The sequence below is a fragment of the Salvelinus sp. IW2-2015 genome, linkage group LG4q.2, assembly GCF_002910315.2.
Source record: "Salvelinus sp. IW2-2015 linkage group LG4q.2, ASM291031v2, whole genome shotgun sequence".
Taxonomy (NCBI): domain Eukaryota; kingdom Metazoa; phylum Chordata; class Actinopteri; order Salmoniformes; family Salmonidae; genus Salvelinus; species Salvelinus sp. IW2-2015.
In genome coordinates this window covers 21,618,151-21,636,434 of record NC_036843.1, presented here as the reverse complement: position 1 = coordinate 21,636,434, position 18,284 = coordinate 21,618,151, and the positions used below count along the sequence as shown (strand labels likewise).

The 18,284-nt window shown below is 42.8% G+C and overlaps 1 protein-coding gene and 1 pseudogene across 4 annotated transcripts in view; one reads left to right on the top strand and one right to left on the bottom strand.

Moving 5' to 3' along the window:
• The first annotated feature begins 1 nt into the window (after position 1).
• Positions 2-1,257, top strand: LOC111962999 (mitochondrial import inner membrane translocase subunit Tim9-like; annotated as a pseudogene).
• A 570-nt stretch (positions 1,258-1,827) lies between these two features.
• The window catches only part of LOC111963468 (AT-rich interactive domain-containing protein 4A), a 49,734-nt gene continuing 33,277 nt past the window's right edge, over positions 1,828-18,284 (bottom strand). For 3 of the 4 annotated variants that reach the window (XM_023986924.2, XM_023986926.2, XM_023986923.2), the window contains exons 14-24: positions 17,989-18,086; positions 17,416-17,740; positions 16,948-17,213; positions 12,573-12,737; positions 11,982-12,241; positions 11,668-11,736; positions 9,854-11,344; positions 7,948-8,052; positions 6,297-6,488; positions 4,155-4,301; positions 1,828-3,844 (exon numbers count right to left, since the gene is read on the bottom strand). In XM_023986924.2, coding sequence (XP_023842692.1) covers positions 3,741-3,844; positions 4,155-4,301; positions 6,297-6,488; positions 7,948-8,052; positions 9,854-11,344; positions 11,668-11,736; positions 11,982-12,241; positions 12,573-12,737; positions 16,948-17,213; positions 17,416-17,740; positions 17,989-18,086 — 3,222 coding nt within the window. In that variant the 3' untranslated portion in view covers positions 1,828-3,740. The remainder of the gene's footprint in view (positions 3,845-4,154; positions 4,302-6,296; positions 6,489-7,947; positions 8,053-9,853; positions 11,345-11,667; positions 11,737-11,981; positions 12,242-12,572; positions 12,738-16,947; positions 17,214-17,415; positions 17,741-17,988; positions 18,087-18,284) is intronic. The other variant, XM_023986927.2, reaches the window with a different exon arrangement.

Sequence of the window (18,284 nt, the reverse complement as noted above, 5' to 3'; positions counted from 1 at the left end):
CATGGCTGCCCAGGTAACAGGCAGACCAGATTTAAAAGGTATACCGTGAGGATACTTCTCACACACAATTCAATCTGGTTTAATCTGAGTGTTAAATGAATGCATTCGTAAAATATTGTTTCTGTTCACAGTTCAAATAATTTCTTGGCACCTACAACAAACTCACAGAGAACTGCTTCATGGACTGTGTGAAGGATTTTACCACTAGAGAAGTAAAGCCAGAGGAGGTAGGTTGACTTCCTTGATGTTTTCTAGAGTTCCTTCTCAAAACCCATTGAATGAGAAAGTCAGAGTTCACTTCCCTCTGACCTTCTCCTCCAATGGGCTTTGAGAATGATGCGAGGTGTCAATCTCCATTACATTTCCTTTTCCCATACTCATGTCTGAGAAGTAAGTTGTTGTGGCCATCCTTCCAAATCCTGTCTCATCATTGGAGGCTAGGAAGTGGATAATCTCATCCTCCAGAAGGATCTCTTTCTGTAGCAATTGAGCCTGGAGATGAGGTTAAGTATTGGGTAAAATAGGACACAATGTGGTACCATTCCTCCTCAACAAAATGTTATCACTGAATGTTCCTGTATGTTAAAAGTAACATCATACCAGGTTAGCTTCTTTAGTTGGAGTAGAAGCCTTTGCAGTGGACACCAATATTTGAAGAGGTATAATATGTGATGTCATAGAACTGTCTTGGTTTCCCCCTCAGTGAGCTGCCTACAGAAGTACCTGAAGATGACCCAGCGCATCTCCATGCGCTTCCAGGAGTACCACATCCAGCAGAACGAAGCCATGGCACAAAAAGCAGGTTTAATGGGACCACGGTAGAGAACTACCGCCCTTTAAACATGGACATAACGCCAGCAGGCCCCCATCCAGTCTGATCACAACACGATCTACACACCACCATGAAGCTGAGTCAGCGGATGGCTAACGTACATAATCTACTTCTCAGGCTGATGACTGCTTGGACACTTCTAACCAGAGGGCTGTTATGAGCCCTCACAAGGAAAAGCCTGATCATGATGTATGAGATCATGCTGAGTTTTGATGTGAATTTTTGTTTATTATAGTGTATGTAAGTTATTCTTTGTCTATGTGAATTAAGAATAAGATACTAGCAATAACTTGGGATTGTTAATTGTCCCCTTTTCCTATAAAAATCCATATTTGCAAGTAAATGTCTTGTAACATTGACCATCATCCAGCTGTTCCCTCTTGAGCAACACTCATTAAATAAAATTACCTGGGTATACTGGTAAATTTCCCATTTTGTTTGACCGCTAAACTGTACAGAACAAAACTCTAAACGCAGCATGTAGTGTTGGTCACACACGCACAAAGTGCGTAAAGTGGCGGTCCTCAGAGCTAGTTTCATCACAGCGCTTGATGGTTTTTGTGACTGCACTTAAACTTTAAAGTTCATAATTTTCCTCGTTGACGGACTGTCATTTCTCTTTGAGCTGTTCTTCCATATACCACCCCTACCTTGTCACAACACAACTGATCGGCTCAAACACAAGGAAAGACATTCCACAAATTAACTCAAGGCCCACCTATTAATTGAAATGCATTCCAGTTGACCACATGAAGCTGGTTGAGAGTGCAAAGCTGAATCTCAAATTATATTTTGATTTTAACCCTTTTTTGATTACATTTCATAGTTTTGTCTAAACTTATTCTACAATGTAAAAAATAAAAACTAGAATGACTAGGTGTTAATTTTGACTGGGGGAAATAACAGTAAGCGTTAGGACAGAGGTGGACGCAGAACGTCCCTCGGAGTGTCCGTCCACATGTCAGCCTCTAAAATGATCAGTAATTCACAAGGGAAATATTTAAAAACTTTATTAGAAATGAAGAGCTCTGCTTATTTTACATTAAGATACAAAGACTTTGCTCAGGTAATCTTAATACCTTCTTTCCTTCATCCAGGAATCTGTAGATAAACTTAGCTTTTAAGGAAGTTCTGTGTTTTTCACAAGTCTATAAAGCATAAAAAATGTCAATGTTCTGAATGCTTTCATGACTCTTCTGTAGGGTTAGTTTCAGACTAATGCTGAAACCCACTGGGTCAGTATATAGTCAGTCTGTGTGCGTGAATGTTTCTACCAACTTGCCATAAAAAAAGCTTTTAATATACCAGTACAAAGATGAGGTTTAAAAAAATAATGTCATTCTTTACAGTTTGTCAAATGTATTTTTCYAATTCATGGTTTTGGAAGATCTATATACAAAAACAATCGTAAGAAACCTCTGGGCTTCACATACATATTCCTTAAGCAACTTTTATTTATTGGTCAGAACTCATGTCGAAATAAGAATAGATGTTTTAAATTATAACAAATACAAGTACCAAGAAACAAAGTGAAGGCCACCAAATTATTATGGTGTTCCCCAAAAACCATCTAGAAAAAAAAAAAAAAAATGTTGAGAAAGTTGAGGGCCCTGTTGAAAATGGGGGAAACATGTACTGCACAGTAGCTACCCAATTGAAACATCACAGTCAAAGTCTGCTTTTAGATGAGCACACAACATTCTTTCAATATCAGAATTTCCCATTGTCCAAACTGTGGAAGGTTCGTGTCTCTATATTGTAAAAAATACTAAAATGTGTCCACTGACAGAATAAATATATTTAACAATGCAAGAAACCTTTTTTACACAAAATTTCAGGGCTAGAAATCTTTCATTAAATAACTTCACTGTTGTGATATATACTTTTTGAAATTTTCCATACTAAAATAAAAACTCTGCAATTACATATAAAAAGACAATACACTCGCAAAGGAAATTAGTCCACTGAAAACATTCTCCTGTGTTCCACTGTAATAAACCTTTTTCTAATCATTTTTTTTATTACTTTCTTAAAAAGAGATCCAAAAATAGTTTTCATAATTAATCTGTGATGACACACTGCAATAATGGAAGACAACGGCTGCAGTTTTCAGTAAACTACATTCCCTTTCGCAATTGAATTTGTCCCACTTTTCCAAAATAGGGCAATCTGCTGTAACACATGTACTTTGGCAGTTCTGATGGAGCAAGCGAACATAATTGACCTTTTTGCAAACAATGTCCAAGGTGGTTAAGTGACCATTATTAACATGGTGGTTAAGTGACCATTATTAACATGGGTAGGGACCCTTTACATTGTAGGTTACATACATTGTGTATGTCTGGTTCTGCTGATAGACATCATTGATTCATTACTGAATCTAGATTGCTCCCGTTTGGGGAACCAGAGGAGGTTATATCTGTTTCTGACAGAGTAAGAAGAAGAAAAGTGCCATGGACTGTTCAAGGATGGAGAGTGAAGGGGTTTGGCTAGGAGTATCTGGGGTTTGTGGTTTCCTTTACATTCAACTCACGTAGAATCCATTTCCTGACAACACTACAGTAGGTGGACCACAATATCTACAAGGCAGGGAAGTGCAAGAAGTGGGAGTGGCCAAGTGGTGGGAGGGATGGGGGGGTGAAAGGAGACAGAGGGGGCAGTCGAGTGCTTTTGGCCGCTGGCTCTGGTGTGTCAGTACGTGGGTACGCCTGAAATGGCACCTCTATGCCCTATATAGTGGACTACTTTTGACGAGGGCCTCTGGTCATTTAACACTGGCTTCTGGTCAAAATATTAGCACTTTAAAGGGAATAGGGTGCCATTTCGGACACAACCGTGTCTCCAGGGAGGCAGCGGGATGGTAGGAAAGGGTAGTCGTCATGGGAACCGTGGGGGAGAAGGCGTGTCATCACCTGCACTCGACAGCCACAGTGTTCTGAGTCGGTGAGGCGGAGGAGGGGCTCATCCCAGTGTCTGACGAGCCAGACGATGTTGAAGCTGTGGTGTGGGACACTGGGAGCGAGAGGGAGAGAGCAGGTTAGACAGCCGTATCCATCTTTCATTATCTGCACAATATTGTGGTGAGCAAAGAGACCATGGAAACAAAGCATACCATTACAATGAAGGAGGGGGAAGAGAGCAGGTTAGACCGCTGTAAGCATATAATAATACTTTGTAGTGCGTGTCAAAATTTGATTAAGGAATCATTCAAAAACAAAAGCATTTCAATACAAAGCTATTCAAGCAGTTTGCTCTGGAACATGACTGAGGACAAGAGTAACATTTGGTCTGAGTTGGGATGGAACAGGTAAAGCCATCCTACCTTCTCTTTCTTTCTTCTTTAACCTCTTCCGCCTCCTGTCTATGGAGGCCACTTCAGACTTGAGTGACATGTAATACTTCCTTATATCCTGTAGTTTGTCTTGTAAGAAGGAAATCCTCTCAGCACTTGTCATGCTGTCCAGTTCATCTGCTCAGAGAGACACAAAGGTTCTTATTGTAATCGTCTGAGACCATCTGAACAAATACAGTTGAAGTCGGAAGGTTTACATACACCTTAGTCAAATACATTTAAACTCAGTTTTACACAATTCCTGACATTTAATCCTAGTAAAAATTGAAAAAGTGAAAGTGTCTTAGGTCAGTTAGGATCACCACTTTGTTTTAAGAATGTGAAATGTCAGAATAATAGTAGAGAATTATTTATTTCAGATTTATTTCCTTCATCACATTCCCAGTGGGTCAGAAGTTTTCATACACTCAATTAGTATTTGGTAGCATTGCCTTTAAATTGTTTAACTTGGGTCAAATGTTTTGGGTAGCCTTCCACAAGCTTCCCACAATAAGTTGGGTGAATTTTGGCCCATTCCTCCTGACAGAGCTGGTGTAACTGAGTCAGGTTTGTAGGCCTCCTTGTTTGCACACGCTTTCAGTTCTGCCCACAAATCCACACATTTTCTATGGGATTTAGGTCAGGGCTTTGTGATGGCCACTCCAATACCTTGACTTTGTTGTCCTTAAGCCATTTGCCACAACTTTGGAAGTATGCTTGGGGTCATTGTCCATTTGGAAGACCCATTTGCGACCAAGCTTTAACTTCCTGACTGATGTCTTGAGATGTTGCTTCAATATATACACATCATTTTCCTCCCTCATGATGCCATCTATTTTGTGAAGTGGACCAGTCCCTCCTGCAGCAAAGCACCCCCACAACATGATGCTGCCACCCCCGTGCTTGCAAGCCTCCCCCTTTTTCATCCAAACATAACGATGGTCATTATGGCCAAACAGTTCTATTTTTGTTTCATCAAACATTTCTCCAAAAAGTACGATCATTGTCCCCATGTGCAGTTACAAACCGTAGTCTGGCTTTTTTATGGCCGTTTTGGAGCAGTGGCTTCTTCCTTGCTGAGCGGCCTTTCAGGTTATGTCGATATAGGACTCGTTTTACTGTGGATATAGATACTTTTGTACCCGTTTCCTCCAGCATCTTCACAGGGTTKATTTGCTGTTGTTCTGGGATTGATTTGCACTTTTCGCACCAAAGTACATTCATCTCTAGGAYACAGAACGCGTCTCCTTCCTGAGCGGTATGACAGCTGCTTGGTCCCATGGTGTTTATACTTGCGTACTATTGTTTGTACAGATGAACGTGGTACCTTCAGGCATTTGGAAATTGCTCCCAAGGATGAAGCAGACTTGTGGAGGTCCACAATTTTTTTTCTGAGGTCTTGGCTGATTTCTTTTGATTTGTCCATGAAGTCAAGCAAAGGGGCACCGAGTTTGAAGGTAGGCCTTGAAATACATCCACAGGTACAACTCCAATTGACTCAAATTATGTCAATTGGCTTTAGAAGCTTCTGATAGGCTATGACATCATTTCCTGGAATTTTCCAAGCTGTTTAGAGGCACAGTCAACTTATTGTATGTAAACTTCTGACCCACTGGAATTGTGATACCAAGTAGATGTCCTAACTGACCTGCCAAAACTATAGTTTGTTAACAAGAAATTTGTGGAGTGGTTGAAAAACGTGTTTTAAATGACTCCAACCTAAGTGTATGTAAACTTCAGACTTCAACTGTACATAGTTTGACCATTCAGCTATAAAGCTATGCGTGCTTTCGAAGCCATTTAATTTACCACAGTAAATATAATATTACGTTTAAGAATATTCACAGAATGTAAGCTAAAATCCAAACCCCAGGGACGGTTTCCCGGACACAGATTAAACCTAGTTATAAAAACAATAGAGAATCTACATTGAAGGGGATTTTTTGTCCAGGACTAGGCTAAGTCTGTCTGGGAAACCGGATGCTATTGTTATTCTTCAACACCTGAGCTCAGTGTGATAAACAGGGATGTAATCATTAATACAAACAGTTTCTATTGGATAAATTTAGGTAGGTCCTTCCGTGTTTGGTTCTATAGTGAATACACCCCTGATTAGTGATAAGTTCTACTTACTGAGCTGGAAGGTCCACTTGTATGTGCGAGGGGAGGGGAAGGAGGACTGCTTGTGTTTGTGCTTGTCCTTCTCTAACTCCTTACTGTTGGGCGAGACCAGCTTCAGGCTTCCTTTAGACATGGAGTGTTTCACTGGAGTCTTCTTACAGGAGGGGTCCATAACAGCCAGGTCCTCACTGTCACTGCTGTACTCTGGACACACATTTTAAATCATTTATTTGAACCCATAAATCACCTTACAGTCAAGAATGATTCAACCATTAACATGTTTTTTTTTTAGGTGAGTCGACGTAGGGCAGGATGGATGCCAAACGACGGCCTGTCATTAATGGAATCAAACTAGGGATGCATGATATATTGGTGAAAATATCAGAATCGGACGGTATTAGCCAAAAATGTCAACATTGGCTCGATGTCTAGTTTAACGCCGATGTGCAAAACCTATGTCAAAGCTGACGTGCATACCTATACAACGTAGGTACATAAAGTAATGACACCACGTAAAATTTMGCGCTACACATGCAACACAGCATTCCTAACCTAGCCCACAACGTCTGCTGTGTAGATCYAGCAGTCAACAAGTCGAACAGTCATTTGAAAGAGTAAGAACATTTCAGCGAGACAACTCAAAGGCGAAATCAATTAATGCCAAGATAATGGGATTCATTGCCCTTGACAATCAACCGTTCTCTGTCGTGGGTGATGCTCGCTTTCGCGACTTTTCGAGCACCAGTACACACTAGCGTTACCAAGTGCGCTATTTTTCAGATATTGCCCGAACGGAGTTACACAGTAATAGCGTCACTGCTATTTGCTTCACGACTGACGTTTGGACCAGCGATATCAGCCCCATGAGCATGCCGAGTCTGACAGCAGTCGGTCGTCGAGGATTTCGTACTGAGGAAAGTCGTATTTCATGCTCATAAATGTGCTGGTTTTCATACCACTGCTGCCATTTCAATGGCATTTGAGAACATGTTTGATACTTGGAAACATTAACACATTCCTAGCTCCATTCGAACAACTGACTGGAGAAATAAGCTCATCAACTTCGTCTGCAGCAGATGTGATACCCTCTGTCATGGCATTGAAACGCKTGCTCAACAAAACTGGCAACACAGGCTGTGAACTAGCGATTCGGTGGCACTCTCTTTACTGTGTCGCCACCATGCTCGATGCTATGTACAAGGACCGCTACTTCGATGCAGACAAGAAACAGGGTTTACATGAAATGTTAGACACAGCTGGACAAGATGGTAACGGACACAGTGACAGTGTGGTGTGTGTGTGTAACCTTTATTTAACTAGGCAAGTCAGTTAAGAACAAATTCTTATTTACAATGATGGCCTACCCCGGCCAAACCTGGACGACGCTGGGCGAATTGTGCGCCGCCCTATGGGACTCCCAATCACGACCGGATGTGATACAGCCTGGATTCGAACCAAGGACTGTAGTGACGCCTCTTGCACTGAGATGCAGTACCTTAGACCGCTGCGTCCATGTGTGTMTTAACTATTTAACTGTACTAGAATGCTTAAATTTTAAATATTGGTTATCAGTATCATTTTCTTTGGCAAGGAAAATATCGGATATCAGTATTGGCCAAAAATGTCATATCGGTGCATTACTAAATCAAACCATGCGACTTACCTGCTCCATTCTTCTCCATTTTGGACATTGTGCTTGGCCGTTTCTGGTTGCGCTTCTGCTTCTTTGCAGAACAACTCATATTGCAGTCCATCAACCTTTTCTGACCTAATGATAAAAGGGAGAATATTGAGTATTTTCATTTCAGAGGACAGAGATGTTTCCCCATGAGTGTACAACTAAAACCTTATTTGCAATAAGTAAAATATGTATAAAAACTAACGTGTGAGGGAACTGTTCGCAAGACACATTTTTACATTTACACTACCGTTCAAAAGTTTAGGGTCACTTAGAAATGTCCTTGTTATTGAAAGGAAAGCACATTTTTGTCCATTAAAATATCATCAAACTGATCAGAAATACATCGTTAATGACTATTGTAGCTGGAAAAGGCATATTTTTTATGGAATATCTACATAGGCATACAGAGGCCCATTATCAGCAACCATCATTCCTGTGTTCCAATGGCATGTTGCGTTAGCTAAACCAAGTTTATCATTTTAAAAAGGCTAATTGAGCATTAAAAAACCCTTTTGCAATTATGTTAGCACAGCTGATAATTGTTGTTCTGATTAAAGAAGCAATAAAACTGGCCCAAAATGGCCAGAAACAAAGAACTTTCTTCTGAAACTGGTCAGTCTATTCTTGTTCTGAGAAATGAAGGCGATTCCATGTGAGAAATTGCCAAGAAACTGGAGATCTGATACAAGGCTGTGTACTACTCCATTCACAGAATAGCGCAAACTGGCACTACCAGAGAAACAGACGCCTCAAGTACTCAACTGGCAGCTTCATTAAATAGTACAGGCAAAACACCAGTCTCAACATCAACAGTGAAGAGGCGACTCCGGGATGCTGGCCTTCTAGGCAGAGTTGCAAAGAAAAAGCAATATCTCAGACTGACCAATTAAAAAAAAGAAAAAAAGATTAAGTTGGGCAAAAGAACAGACACTGGACAGAGGAACTCTGCCTAGAAGGCCAGAATCTCGGAATTGCATCTTCACTGTTGACGTTGAGACTGGTGTTTTGCGGGTACGACTTAATGAAGCTGCCAGTTGAGGACTTGTGAGGTGTCTGTTTCTCAAACTACACACTAATGTACTTGTCCTCTTGCTCAGTTGTGCACCGGGGCCTCCCACTCCTCTTTCTATTCTGGTTAGAGCCAGTTTGCGCTGTCCTGTAAATTGAGTAGTACACAGCATTGTACGAGATRTTCAGTTTCTAGGCAATTTCTCGCATGGAATAACCATCATTTCTCAGAACAAGAATAGACTGATGAGTTTCAGGAGAAAGTTCTTTGTTTCTGGCCATTATGAGCCTGTAATCGAACCTACAAATGCTGATGCTCCAGATACTSAACTAGTCTAAAGAAGGCAAGTTTTATTGCTTCTTTAAATCAGAAAYACAGTTTTCAGCTGTGCTAACATAATTGCTAAAGGGTTTTCTAATGATCAATTAACCTTTTAAAATTATAAACTTGGATTAGCTAACACAACGTGCCATTGGAACACAGGAGTGTTGGTTGCTGATAATGGGCCTCTATAGATATTCCATTAAACATCAGCAGTTTCCAGCTACAATAGTCATTTACAACATTAACAATGTCTACACTGTATTTCTGATCAATTCGATGTCATTTTAAAATGGACAAAAATGTGCTTTTCTTTCAAAAACAAGGACATTTCTAAGTGACCCCAAACCTTTGAACGGTAGTATACATTTGAGTCATTTTGCAGACYTTCTTATCCAGAGCGACTTACAGAACCAGTTAGGGTTAAATGCCTTGCTCAAGGGCACAGAGATTTTGCCTAGTTGGCTTTGGAATTCGAACCAGCGACCTTTCGGTTACTGGCCCAACGCAAGGCTAAATGGATATAGCCTATTCTATGCCAGTCTGTGTGTGACCCACCTCTGTCCTTGGTGTCTCTCTCCTGTAGTGACATGCTGGAGTTGCTAGAGCTGGTGTTGGCTTCAAAGCAGTTGGAGTTGGCCGACTCATTATCACCGAGCCCCTCCTGAGACTCCCCAGCTACGCTGTCAACCTCGATGGTGACGTCGCTCTCACTCTTGGTGCTTATAGACTCATCAGGGCTAGGGGCCGAGGTGGGGGAAAAGACTTGTGGAGGAGCAGCGCCACCGGAGGACGGAGGAGAGTTGTTGTGGGTCTGGGGGTGGTGGGAGGAGGCATTGGATGGATGGGGAGCATGGACCTTCCCTTGGCTCATCATCATTAGGAGGTCTTCTGCTGAGGTCTTGTCCTTCTCATCCAGGTCGTCCAAATCCACCTCGTGGCAGACCAGCGCCTCAGGCCCTATCTGGGGCATCAGCTCCTCCTCTGCCCCATAGTCTGGCTGCTCCGACCTGGGCTGACCTCCTGCGAAACCTCCCTCTCCTGGACCTCGACACCGCACCTCCGGAGTGAGCGCAGGCATCTCTGTTTTAACCTCCGGCTCCGTTTTACCCTTCGCTGGCGTCAGACACTCCTCTTCTTTCAGTCCCCCCGACTCCAGTCTCCCCTCTGGAGTCGTGGGCCTCCCGCCCGGCGAGTCATGGGGCCTCCCGCCCGGCGAGTCATGGGGCCTCCCGCCCGGCGAGTCATGGGGCCTCCCGCCCGGCGAGTCATGGGGCCTCCCGCCCGGCGAGTCATGGGGCCTCCCGCCCGGCGAGTCATGGGGCCTCCCGCCCGGCAATGACATTCTGGCAGTATCCTCCCTCCAGTCTAGACGCACCTTCTTGTCCGGTGTCCTGTGGTCGGTGGCTTTACGCTTGGCCACGCCTCGCTCCTCCCTGCAGATCTCCTCCTCCGGGGCGGAGTCTGTGTCGGAGTCCATGATGGGGAGGTCTGGCATGCTGGGGAGGTGCTCAGCAGGGAGACAGTGAAGGACCACCATGGGCTCATCCTGCCTCTTCAGGGGGCATGGGCTGGGGAACGACTCCGTCTCAGTGTGGTTGGGAGTGGTGGTGATGATGGTTTTGGTGGGTATCTCAGAGCCAGTGTTGTTGGTGTTCCTCTCTGGCTCTCCAACGTTACTTCTACGTGATGCTTTAGGCCTGGGGGATTTCAGGTTAGGGGGGTCCTCTTCCTTGGGTCTGTCGGGTTCAGGGGTCATGGGAGGCGTCTGGGGCTGCTCCTCAGCCTCATCTTTCTCAGGCTCCCTCTCAGGGAGTTTGTCCTCCTGCTGCTGCTCCTTCTCCTTAGGGCTGCTGGGGGGCTGGAGCTGTGCTGCTGCTGCCTGGGCTGCTGCGGCGGCCACTGCCTCTGCTCTTCCTCTCTCCACCCTTAGGTCCTCCTCTTCTTCCTGTTTACGGGCCGTAGCGGGGTCCGTTCTCTCCGCCCAGGCAGGCTTCTTCTCCGGCGAATCCTCTGACTCACTGTCCTCGGACGAATTCCCTGACTCATCTGAAAGAAGTAGAAGGGGCACATAAAGGGTTAGCTTCCATCCATCAAAAGTCCTGGCTTGAATCCATAAAATAACCATTACTTCCAACACCAAGGCGCAGTTTCCCCAGACACAGATTAGGTGTAGTCCTGGACTCAAAATCAAGCCCAATGCAGAATATCCACTGAAAGGGCTACTTTAGTCCAGGACTAGGTTTAATTGGTGTCTGGTAAAACCCACCTCACTTGGCCAGAAACACCCTCTAATCGTCAACTATCATAGTTCTCATAATTAAAGTAGTGACTACACTATACTGCCTCTGCATTTAGAGGTATGTACCTACCATTGGAGTTGGCATCCCTGTCCGAGTCATACATCCCAGAGGTTCTTCTTGTGCGTCGGCGAGGGGTACCTGTTCACAGACAAATTTAATGAATAAAGTTGTCATGACAGACGACCATATCTGTTCTACGTTTTGGTCTGAACATTATATAACATTTCACCCTGCTGAACAAGCCCCACAGGTTCACTCGCTCCATAGGATTGATAATAGGTGCAGATTAAGGTGAGGAGAAAAGAAAGCCAAGGTCCACTATCGGGATGCACCCGTGGAGTCACGTTACATGCTGATTTAGGTACAGGTATCATGTCTCGTACCCTCTCCATTGGGCAGGGGTGATGTGTCAGATTTGCTCTTGCTGCTGGAGCGCCCCTCACGGCTGGGGGTCTTGGAGACGCTGCGGTTGGCACTGGGGGGAGTGGTTCTGAGAAGAGGGCGGCCTCTCAACCCACCCAGCTTCCCCTGCTTGTCCTTCTCTCCATCCTCTTTGTTCATGACTTTCTTTTTCTGTTTATTTTTTGTTCCGCCCTTGTCGACAGGCCAGATGATCCGATCTGCTTTGACCCACTCATCATACCTAGAGAGGGGAAATTAAACCATAAACATTATAGCTAGACGACTCACTCATACCTATAGAGGTGAAATTAACCCATAAACATTATAGCTAGATTTAAAAGATTTAAGCGTCCCGAAAAAATGCTTAAGCAGCCTGCCCAAGGGTTGCTATGGCAGAAAAATCCTTGCATGACATTGAATGTCAAATTAACTTCAAAAACAGAGACATATAGAGAAAGGTGGAAAACTAATACCGAAAATACTGCCATGATCAAGACAACAAATCATAAAAACACAAATCCCCATCATCTCTTTCAGGTGGGTGAGAACGGAAGTATGTGTCCATGGGTTACCTGACATTCCAGCCGTAGTAGTGTACCAGGTAGAGGACATCTCCGGCATCATCGTTCTCAGTTTTCTTGATGTTTGCCTCGTATATCTTCTGGGTCTTCCCTCGGCCGTACTTTACCTTCACCTTAGTCCCTGTCACAGAGTCTTCTGAGTCCTCATCCTCAGCCCTGTAGAGACACAGGTCAAAACAGGGCCAAAGGAAAAACCTATGCACAGAAAAGCTTTGCCTGACGACTCATGATCCTGAATTTAGTTCCGCTGCTCTATCGACGATCACTGTCTGTTCATTGTCTGAAACTGACATCCTAGAATTTGTTTGTGTGACGTCAAAATGAGTGACGAACAAAACAAATTCAACAGCGATTAACCAATCAGAGTATCAACGTTGACGACGTCATTTTGTAGGCCGGCTCTGGCCAAACCGATCAGTTTCTAGGACCAATCAAAACGGTCAGAACGTGTTCGAATTCCAGAAGACGTCAGGGAGGGAGGAGAATCCAGGGCCTTGTTCAGTTGACCAACATTTGAATGTTGCATATAGAAATGCCATGAATAGAGCCAATGTGATTCCTTATTCTACATGTCAGAGGCATGTTTGATCTAAAATGTTCCGTCCTGCTGAACACTCCCCAGACTCACTAGAGAAAGAACATTAGTGGGCCAGGCGTTTGGCCCTGAGCAATGTGGATGGGTAGCCAGGCAACAGAAAGTTGTCCCAAATAGCCTTTTAAATCTTTTAGTAACCCAACCCATGCTTACTTATGGTGCCCATTCCCAAAAATAAAGCTAGCTGCTTATGTTTAGCTGCTCACCCTTGCCTAAAATATCCCTAATCATGACTTGAATCAAAAAGGTGATTGTGTAAATCGTGTAAAAAAAAAAAGAAAAAAAGAAGCCATTGGTAGCTAGCCTCCAAAAGCAGGTTACTATCACCATTAACACTGGTTCAAAGCTTCAGAAAATATTCATACCCCTTGACTTATTCCACAGTGTTACAGCCTGAATCCAACATGTATTAAATGTATTTAAATCACCCATCTACACACAATACCCCATAAAAGTGAAAAGATTGTTTTTTAAATGTTTGCAAATTTATTGAAAATTAAATATCTAATTTACAGAAGTATTCACACCCGAGTCATTCTTTAGTAAAAGCACAGCTGTGAGTGTCTGGGTAAGTCTAAGCGCTTTCCACACCTGGATTGTGCAACATTTGCCCATTTTTCTTTTCAAAATGCATCAAGCTCTCTCAAATTGGTTGTTGATCTTTGCTAGACAACCATTTTTCAGATCTTGCCATAGATTTTAAGTAGATTTAAATCAAAACTGTTCCTTGGCCACTCTGGAACATTCACGGTCTTCTTGGTAAGCTGCTCTAGTGTAGATTTGACCTTGTGTTTTAGGTTATTGTTCTACTGAAAGGGGAATTTATCTACCAGTGTCTAGTAGAAAGCTGACTGAACCAGGTTTTCCTCTAGGATTTGACCTGTGCTTAGAGCCATACGGTTTATTTTTTATCCTGAAAATCTCCCCAGTTGTTAACAATTTTTCAAGCATACCAAATAACATGATGCAGCCAACACTCTGCTTGAAAATATGGAGAGTGGTACTCAGTAATGTGTTGTATTAGATTTGCAGCAAACATAACACTTTGTATTCAGGACAAAAAGTGAATTGGTTTGCAGTATTACTTATTGTAAACAGGATGCATGTTTTGGAACATCTGCACTCTGTACAGGCTTCCTGCTTTTACCTGTCAATTAAGTTAGTATTGTGGTACCAAAGTACCTACAATGTTGTTGATCCATCCTCAGTTTTAATTTTACCTTTATTTAACCAGGTAGGTTAGTTGAGAACAAATTCTCATTTACAACTGCGACCTGGCCAAGATAAAGCAAAGCAGTGTGACAGAAAGAGTTACACATGGACTAAAACAAGCGTACTGTCAATAACACAATAGGGGGAAAAAAGGAAGTCTATATACAGTGTGTGCAAATGGCATCAGGAGCTAAGGCAATAAATAGGCCATAGTCACAAAGTAATTACAATTTAGCAGATTAACACTGGAGTGATAGATGAGCAGATGATGATGAGCAGATGATTGTGTGTAAGTAGTGATACTGGTGTGCAAAAGAGCAGCAAAGTAAATAAAAACAATATGGAGATGAGGTAGGTTAATTGGGTGGGTTATTTACAGATGGACTATGTACAGCTGCAGTGATCGGTTAGCTGCTCAGATWGCTGATGTTTAAAGTTAGTGAGGGAAATGTAAGTCTCTAGCTTCAGTGATTTTTGCAAGTCGTTCCAGTCACTGGCAGCAGAGAACTAGAAGGAAAGGCGGCCAAAGGAGGTGTTGGCTTTGGGGATGACCAGTGAGATATACAGTTCTCTCCTATCACAGCCATTAAACTCTGTAACTGTTTTAAAGTCCCCGTTGGACTCATGGTGAAATCCCTGAGCGGTTTAATTTCTCTCTGGAAATTGACTTAGGAAGGACACCTGTATCTTTGTTGGGACTGGGTGTATTGATACAACATGCAAAAGTGTAATTAATAACTTCCCCATGCTCAAAGGGATATTCAATGTCTGCTTTTTTTTAAATACCCATGTACCAATAGGTGCCCTTCTCGAGGCATTGGGAAAACCTCCCTGGTTTTTGTGGTTGAATCTGTGTTTGAAATTCACTGCTCGACTGAGGGACCGTACAGATAATTGCGTGTGTGGGGTACAGAGGTGAGGTAGTCATTCAAAAATCATGTTAAAAACTATTATTGTGCTCCGAGGCCATGTAACTTATGTCCATGCAACTTATTGACTTAAGCACATTTTTACTCCCGAACTTCTTGAGGCTTGCCATAACAAAGGGGTTTAATACATTTCAGCTTTTAATTTTGTGTAATTAGAATAAAAAAGAAAAAAAACATTTAAAGGCATAATTCCACTTTGACATTATGGAGTATTGTGACAAAACAAAATCTACAATGAATCCTTTTTTAAATGATGGCTGTAACACAACAAAATGTGGAAAATGTCAAGGGGTGTGAATACTTTCTGAAGGCACTGTAGTTGGAGCAGCTGACAGCTTGACAGAACTCTGTTCATAATGACGCAAACGCAAATTTTCACCAAAACTCTGGGCAGAACACATTGCTTTACCCTGGTAGGCCAGGCTACTCAAAGGTTCTCTAGACTCCTTTTCTGTGATCAAACAAAACATCCTGCAGTAACGTCACAAAAGACCTTTGGGCTCCCTGTAGAGCCATCACAACGAGGCTCTCAAACTCAGTGAAGAAGCTTTCAGCCAGTACTACTGGCACTACCCCAATTTCACATGATAGAAATGGGACTCATTCATTAGTTCACACCGTAGCAAAAAAATGTGAGTTTCTTATTGAGTAAGGTCTTCTCTCACCGTTTCGGTCAGTTTGCTTCTTAGTGAATACAGTGAGCTCTGCACGCTACAGCAAAAAAAAAAGAGCTGTTTTCTAAAAATATAAAAAATAATGTCTGAGACTAGAACAGAATTGATATGGCAGGCGAAAATTACAATGGAAAGCTATGGATCCTATGTAATTCCGGCTCCCAGATTTCAATTCCTATGGCTTCCACTAGATGTCAACAATCTTTATTCAAGGTTTCAGGCTTGTTAATTGAAAAACGAGCAAGAATTTGGAGTTTTGGTGAAGAGAGCACCGGAACAATATCAGTCTTTCGGCACGCGAGGAAGAGGGCGCGCGCTTACTAATTTTACTTTCCTGTTGAACGTACGACTTTCCATAAGAAATATTATAGTTTATTTACATTTTAGGGTACCTGATGATTAAATAGAAACGTCGTTTGACTTGTTTGGACAAAGTTTAGCGGTAGCTTTTTCGACTCCTTTGTCTGCATGTTGAACGAGTGGATTACTGAAATCGATGGTGCCAACTAAACTGACTTTTTGGGATATAAAGAAGGATTTTATCTAACAAAACGACCATTCATGTTGTAGCTGGGACCCTTGGGATTGCAAACAGAGGAAGATCTTCAAAAGTAAGTGATTTATTTAAATCGCTATTGGTGATTTTGTGAAGCCTGTGCTGGTTGAAAGATATGTTGATGTGGGGCGCCATCCTCAGATAATTGCATGGTATGCTTTCGCTGTAAAGCCTATTGTAAATCGGACAATGCAGTTAGATTACCAAGAATGTAAGCTTTTAAATGATATAAGATACTTTGATATAAGATACTTTCATTAATATGTTCATTAATGTTTAATATTATTTATTTGAATTGCTCGCCCTCCAATTTCACCAGATGTTGTCAACTGGTGTCCCGCTATCCCTAAGAAGTTTTTAATATTACACTGTTATATGTTTCATTAACATTTAACTGTACCCTTCTCCAACTCTCCTCTCGCTGTCCTCATCCTCATCTTCCCCTTCGTCCTCAGACTCTTTATCGGACTCCTCCAGACGTCGGCTGCATCCATTCCCCTGGGTGTCCCCTCCGTCTGAGCTGCTGCTCTCTTTTTGACCACCCGTCTCCTCTCCGTTGGTCTCACTCACACCCAGACCACTCGGCTCCTGCTCATTGATCTTCTCCAGCTTGACAGGCTCCTTCACCTCAGCTTTGACCGGGGTCACAGTGCACCGTCTCCTCCCCTGAGGGAAAGGATAGAGAAGAGATTAGTGTCTGGAACTCAAAAAAAAAAAAAGGAACTATAGTACAGCGCTTTCACACTTTCTCCTTGCATCTTCCTCAAAACGCATTGGATGAAAAGATCAGAGGGGAAGAACCCCAGTTCAATTAATTTTGAGAAGGCGAATTGGGAGGAAATCTAAGAGTTTGAAAAAAGTAAATCACCACAAAGGACAAAAGTTGCTTTTGAGAACTCCTAACCCTGGGAGAGGCGATATCTTTGTGGCTCTCTTTGTCGCTCTCACTCCCCGACTCAGCCTCCTCCTGGGCAGGCTTGTCCTCTGTGGCTGCAGCAGACTCATTCTGGGCGGGTGGTGTTGGGCACTTGCCAACCTTGTCTTTGTCCTTCACCTTCACCTCAGGGACCTGGGCAGCCTTCTGCTCTGTCTGGGACTGGGAGGACTGGGACGCTGGACGAGCCTCGTTGTGGTGGATGGTCCTGAACACGATGCAGGCTGAGCGGCAGTACTCCTCAAAGCCATACAGGTACCTACACACACAGTAAATGTCACTCACCACACACTTCTAAATAATCTTGGTGCAAAATCTCAAATATCCATCAATCAAATGTATTTATATAGCCTTATAGTAATCCGTCCTAGAACACAGTTTGAATTTATCATGCCAAGTCGTTGAGTGCATTTCTCAACATCAACGCAAATGACTCAACAGCTTCAAAAGAAAGACATGTCTYGTAAAGAGTGCTTGTCAGTCTGAGTGAAGTGAACCAGCACCTACTTTCTGTAGGCAGTCTTCACATTGTAGGAGGCAGCAGAATTTAGGATGGGAATGCCCAGGTCCATGTAGATTTGTTTCCACACAGATCCACTTTCAATCTGCAAACAACAACCATTAACGTAACATATGAATAATCATTCATGTAGGCCACGCTATATCAAGAATATCTTCAACAAAACAAACAGGGAGGTAAGTGAGACAAAACGCTACCAACATCACTTGATCGAGAAACAGTCCAAATTGTTAAGTCATATCAGGCCTATTGTTTTCTATGCCCTCATAACAGCTGACATGCA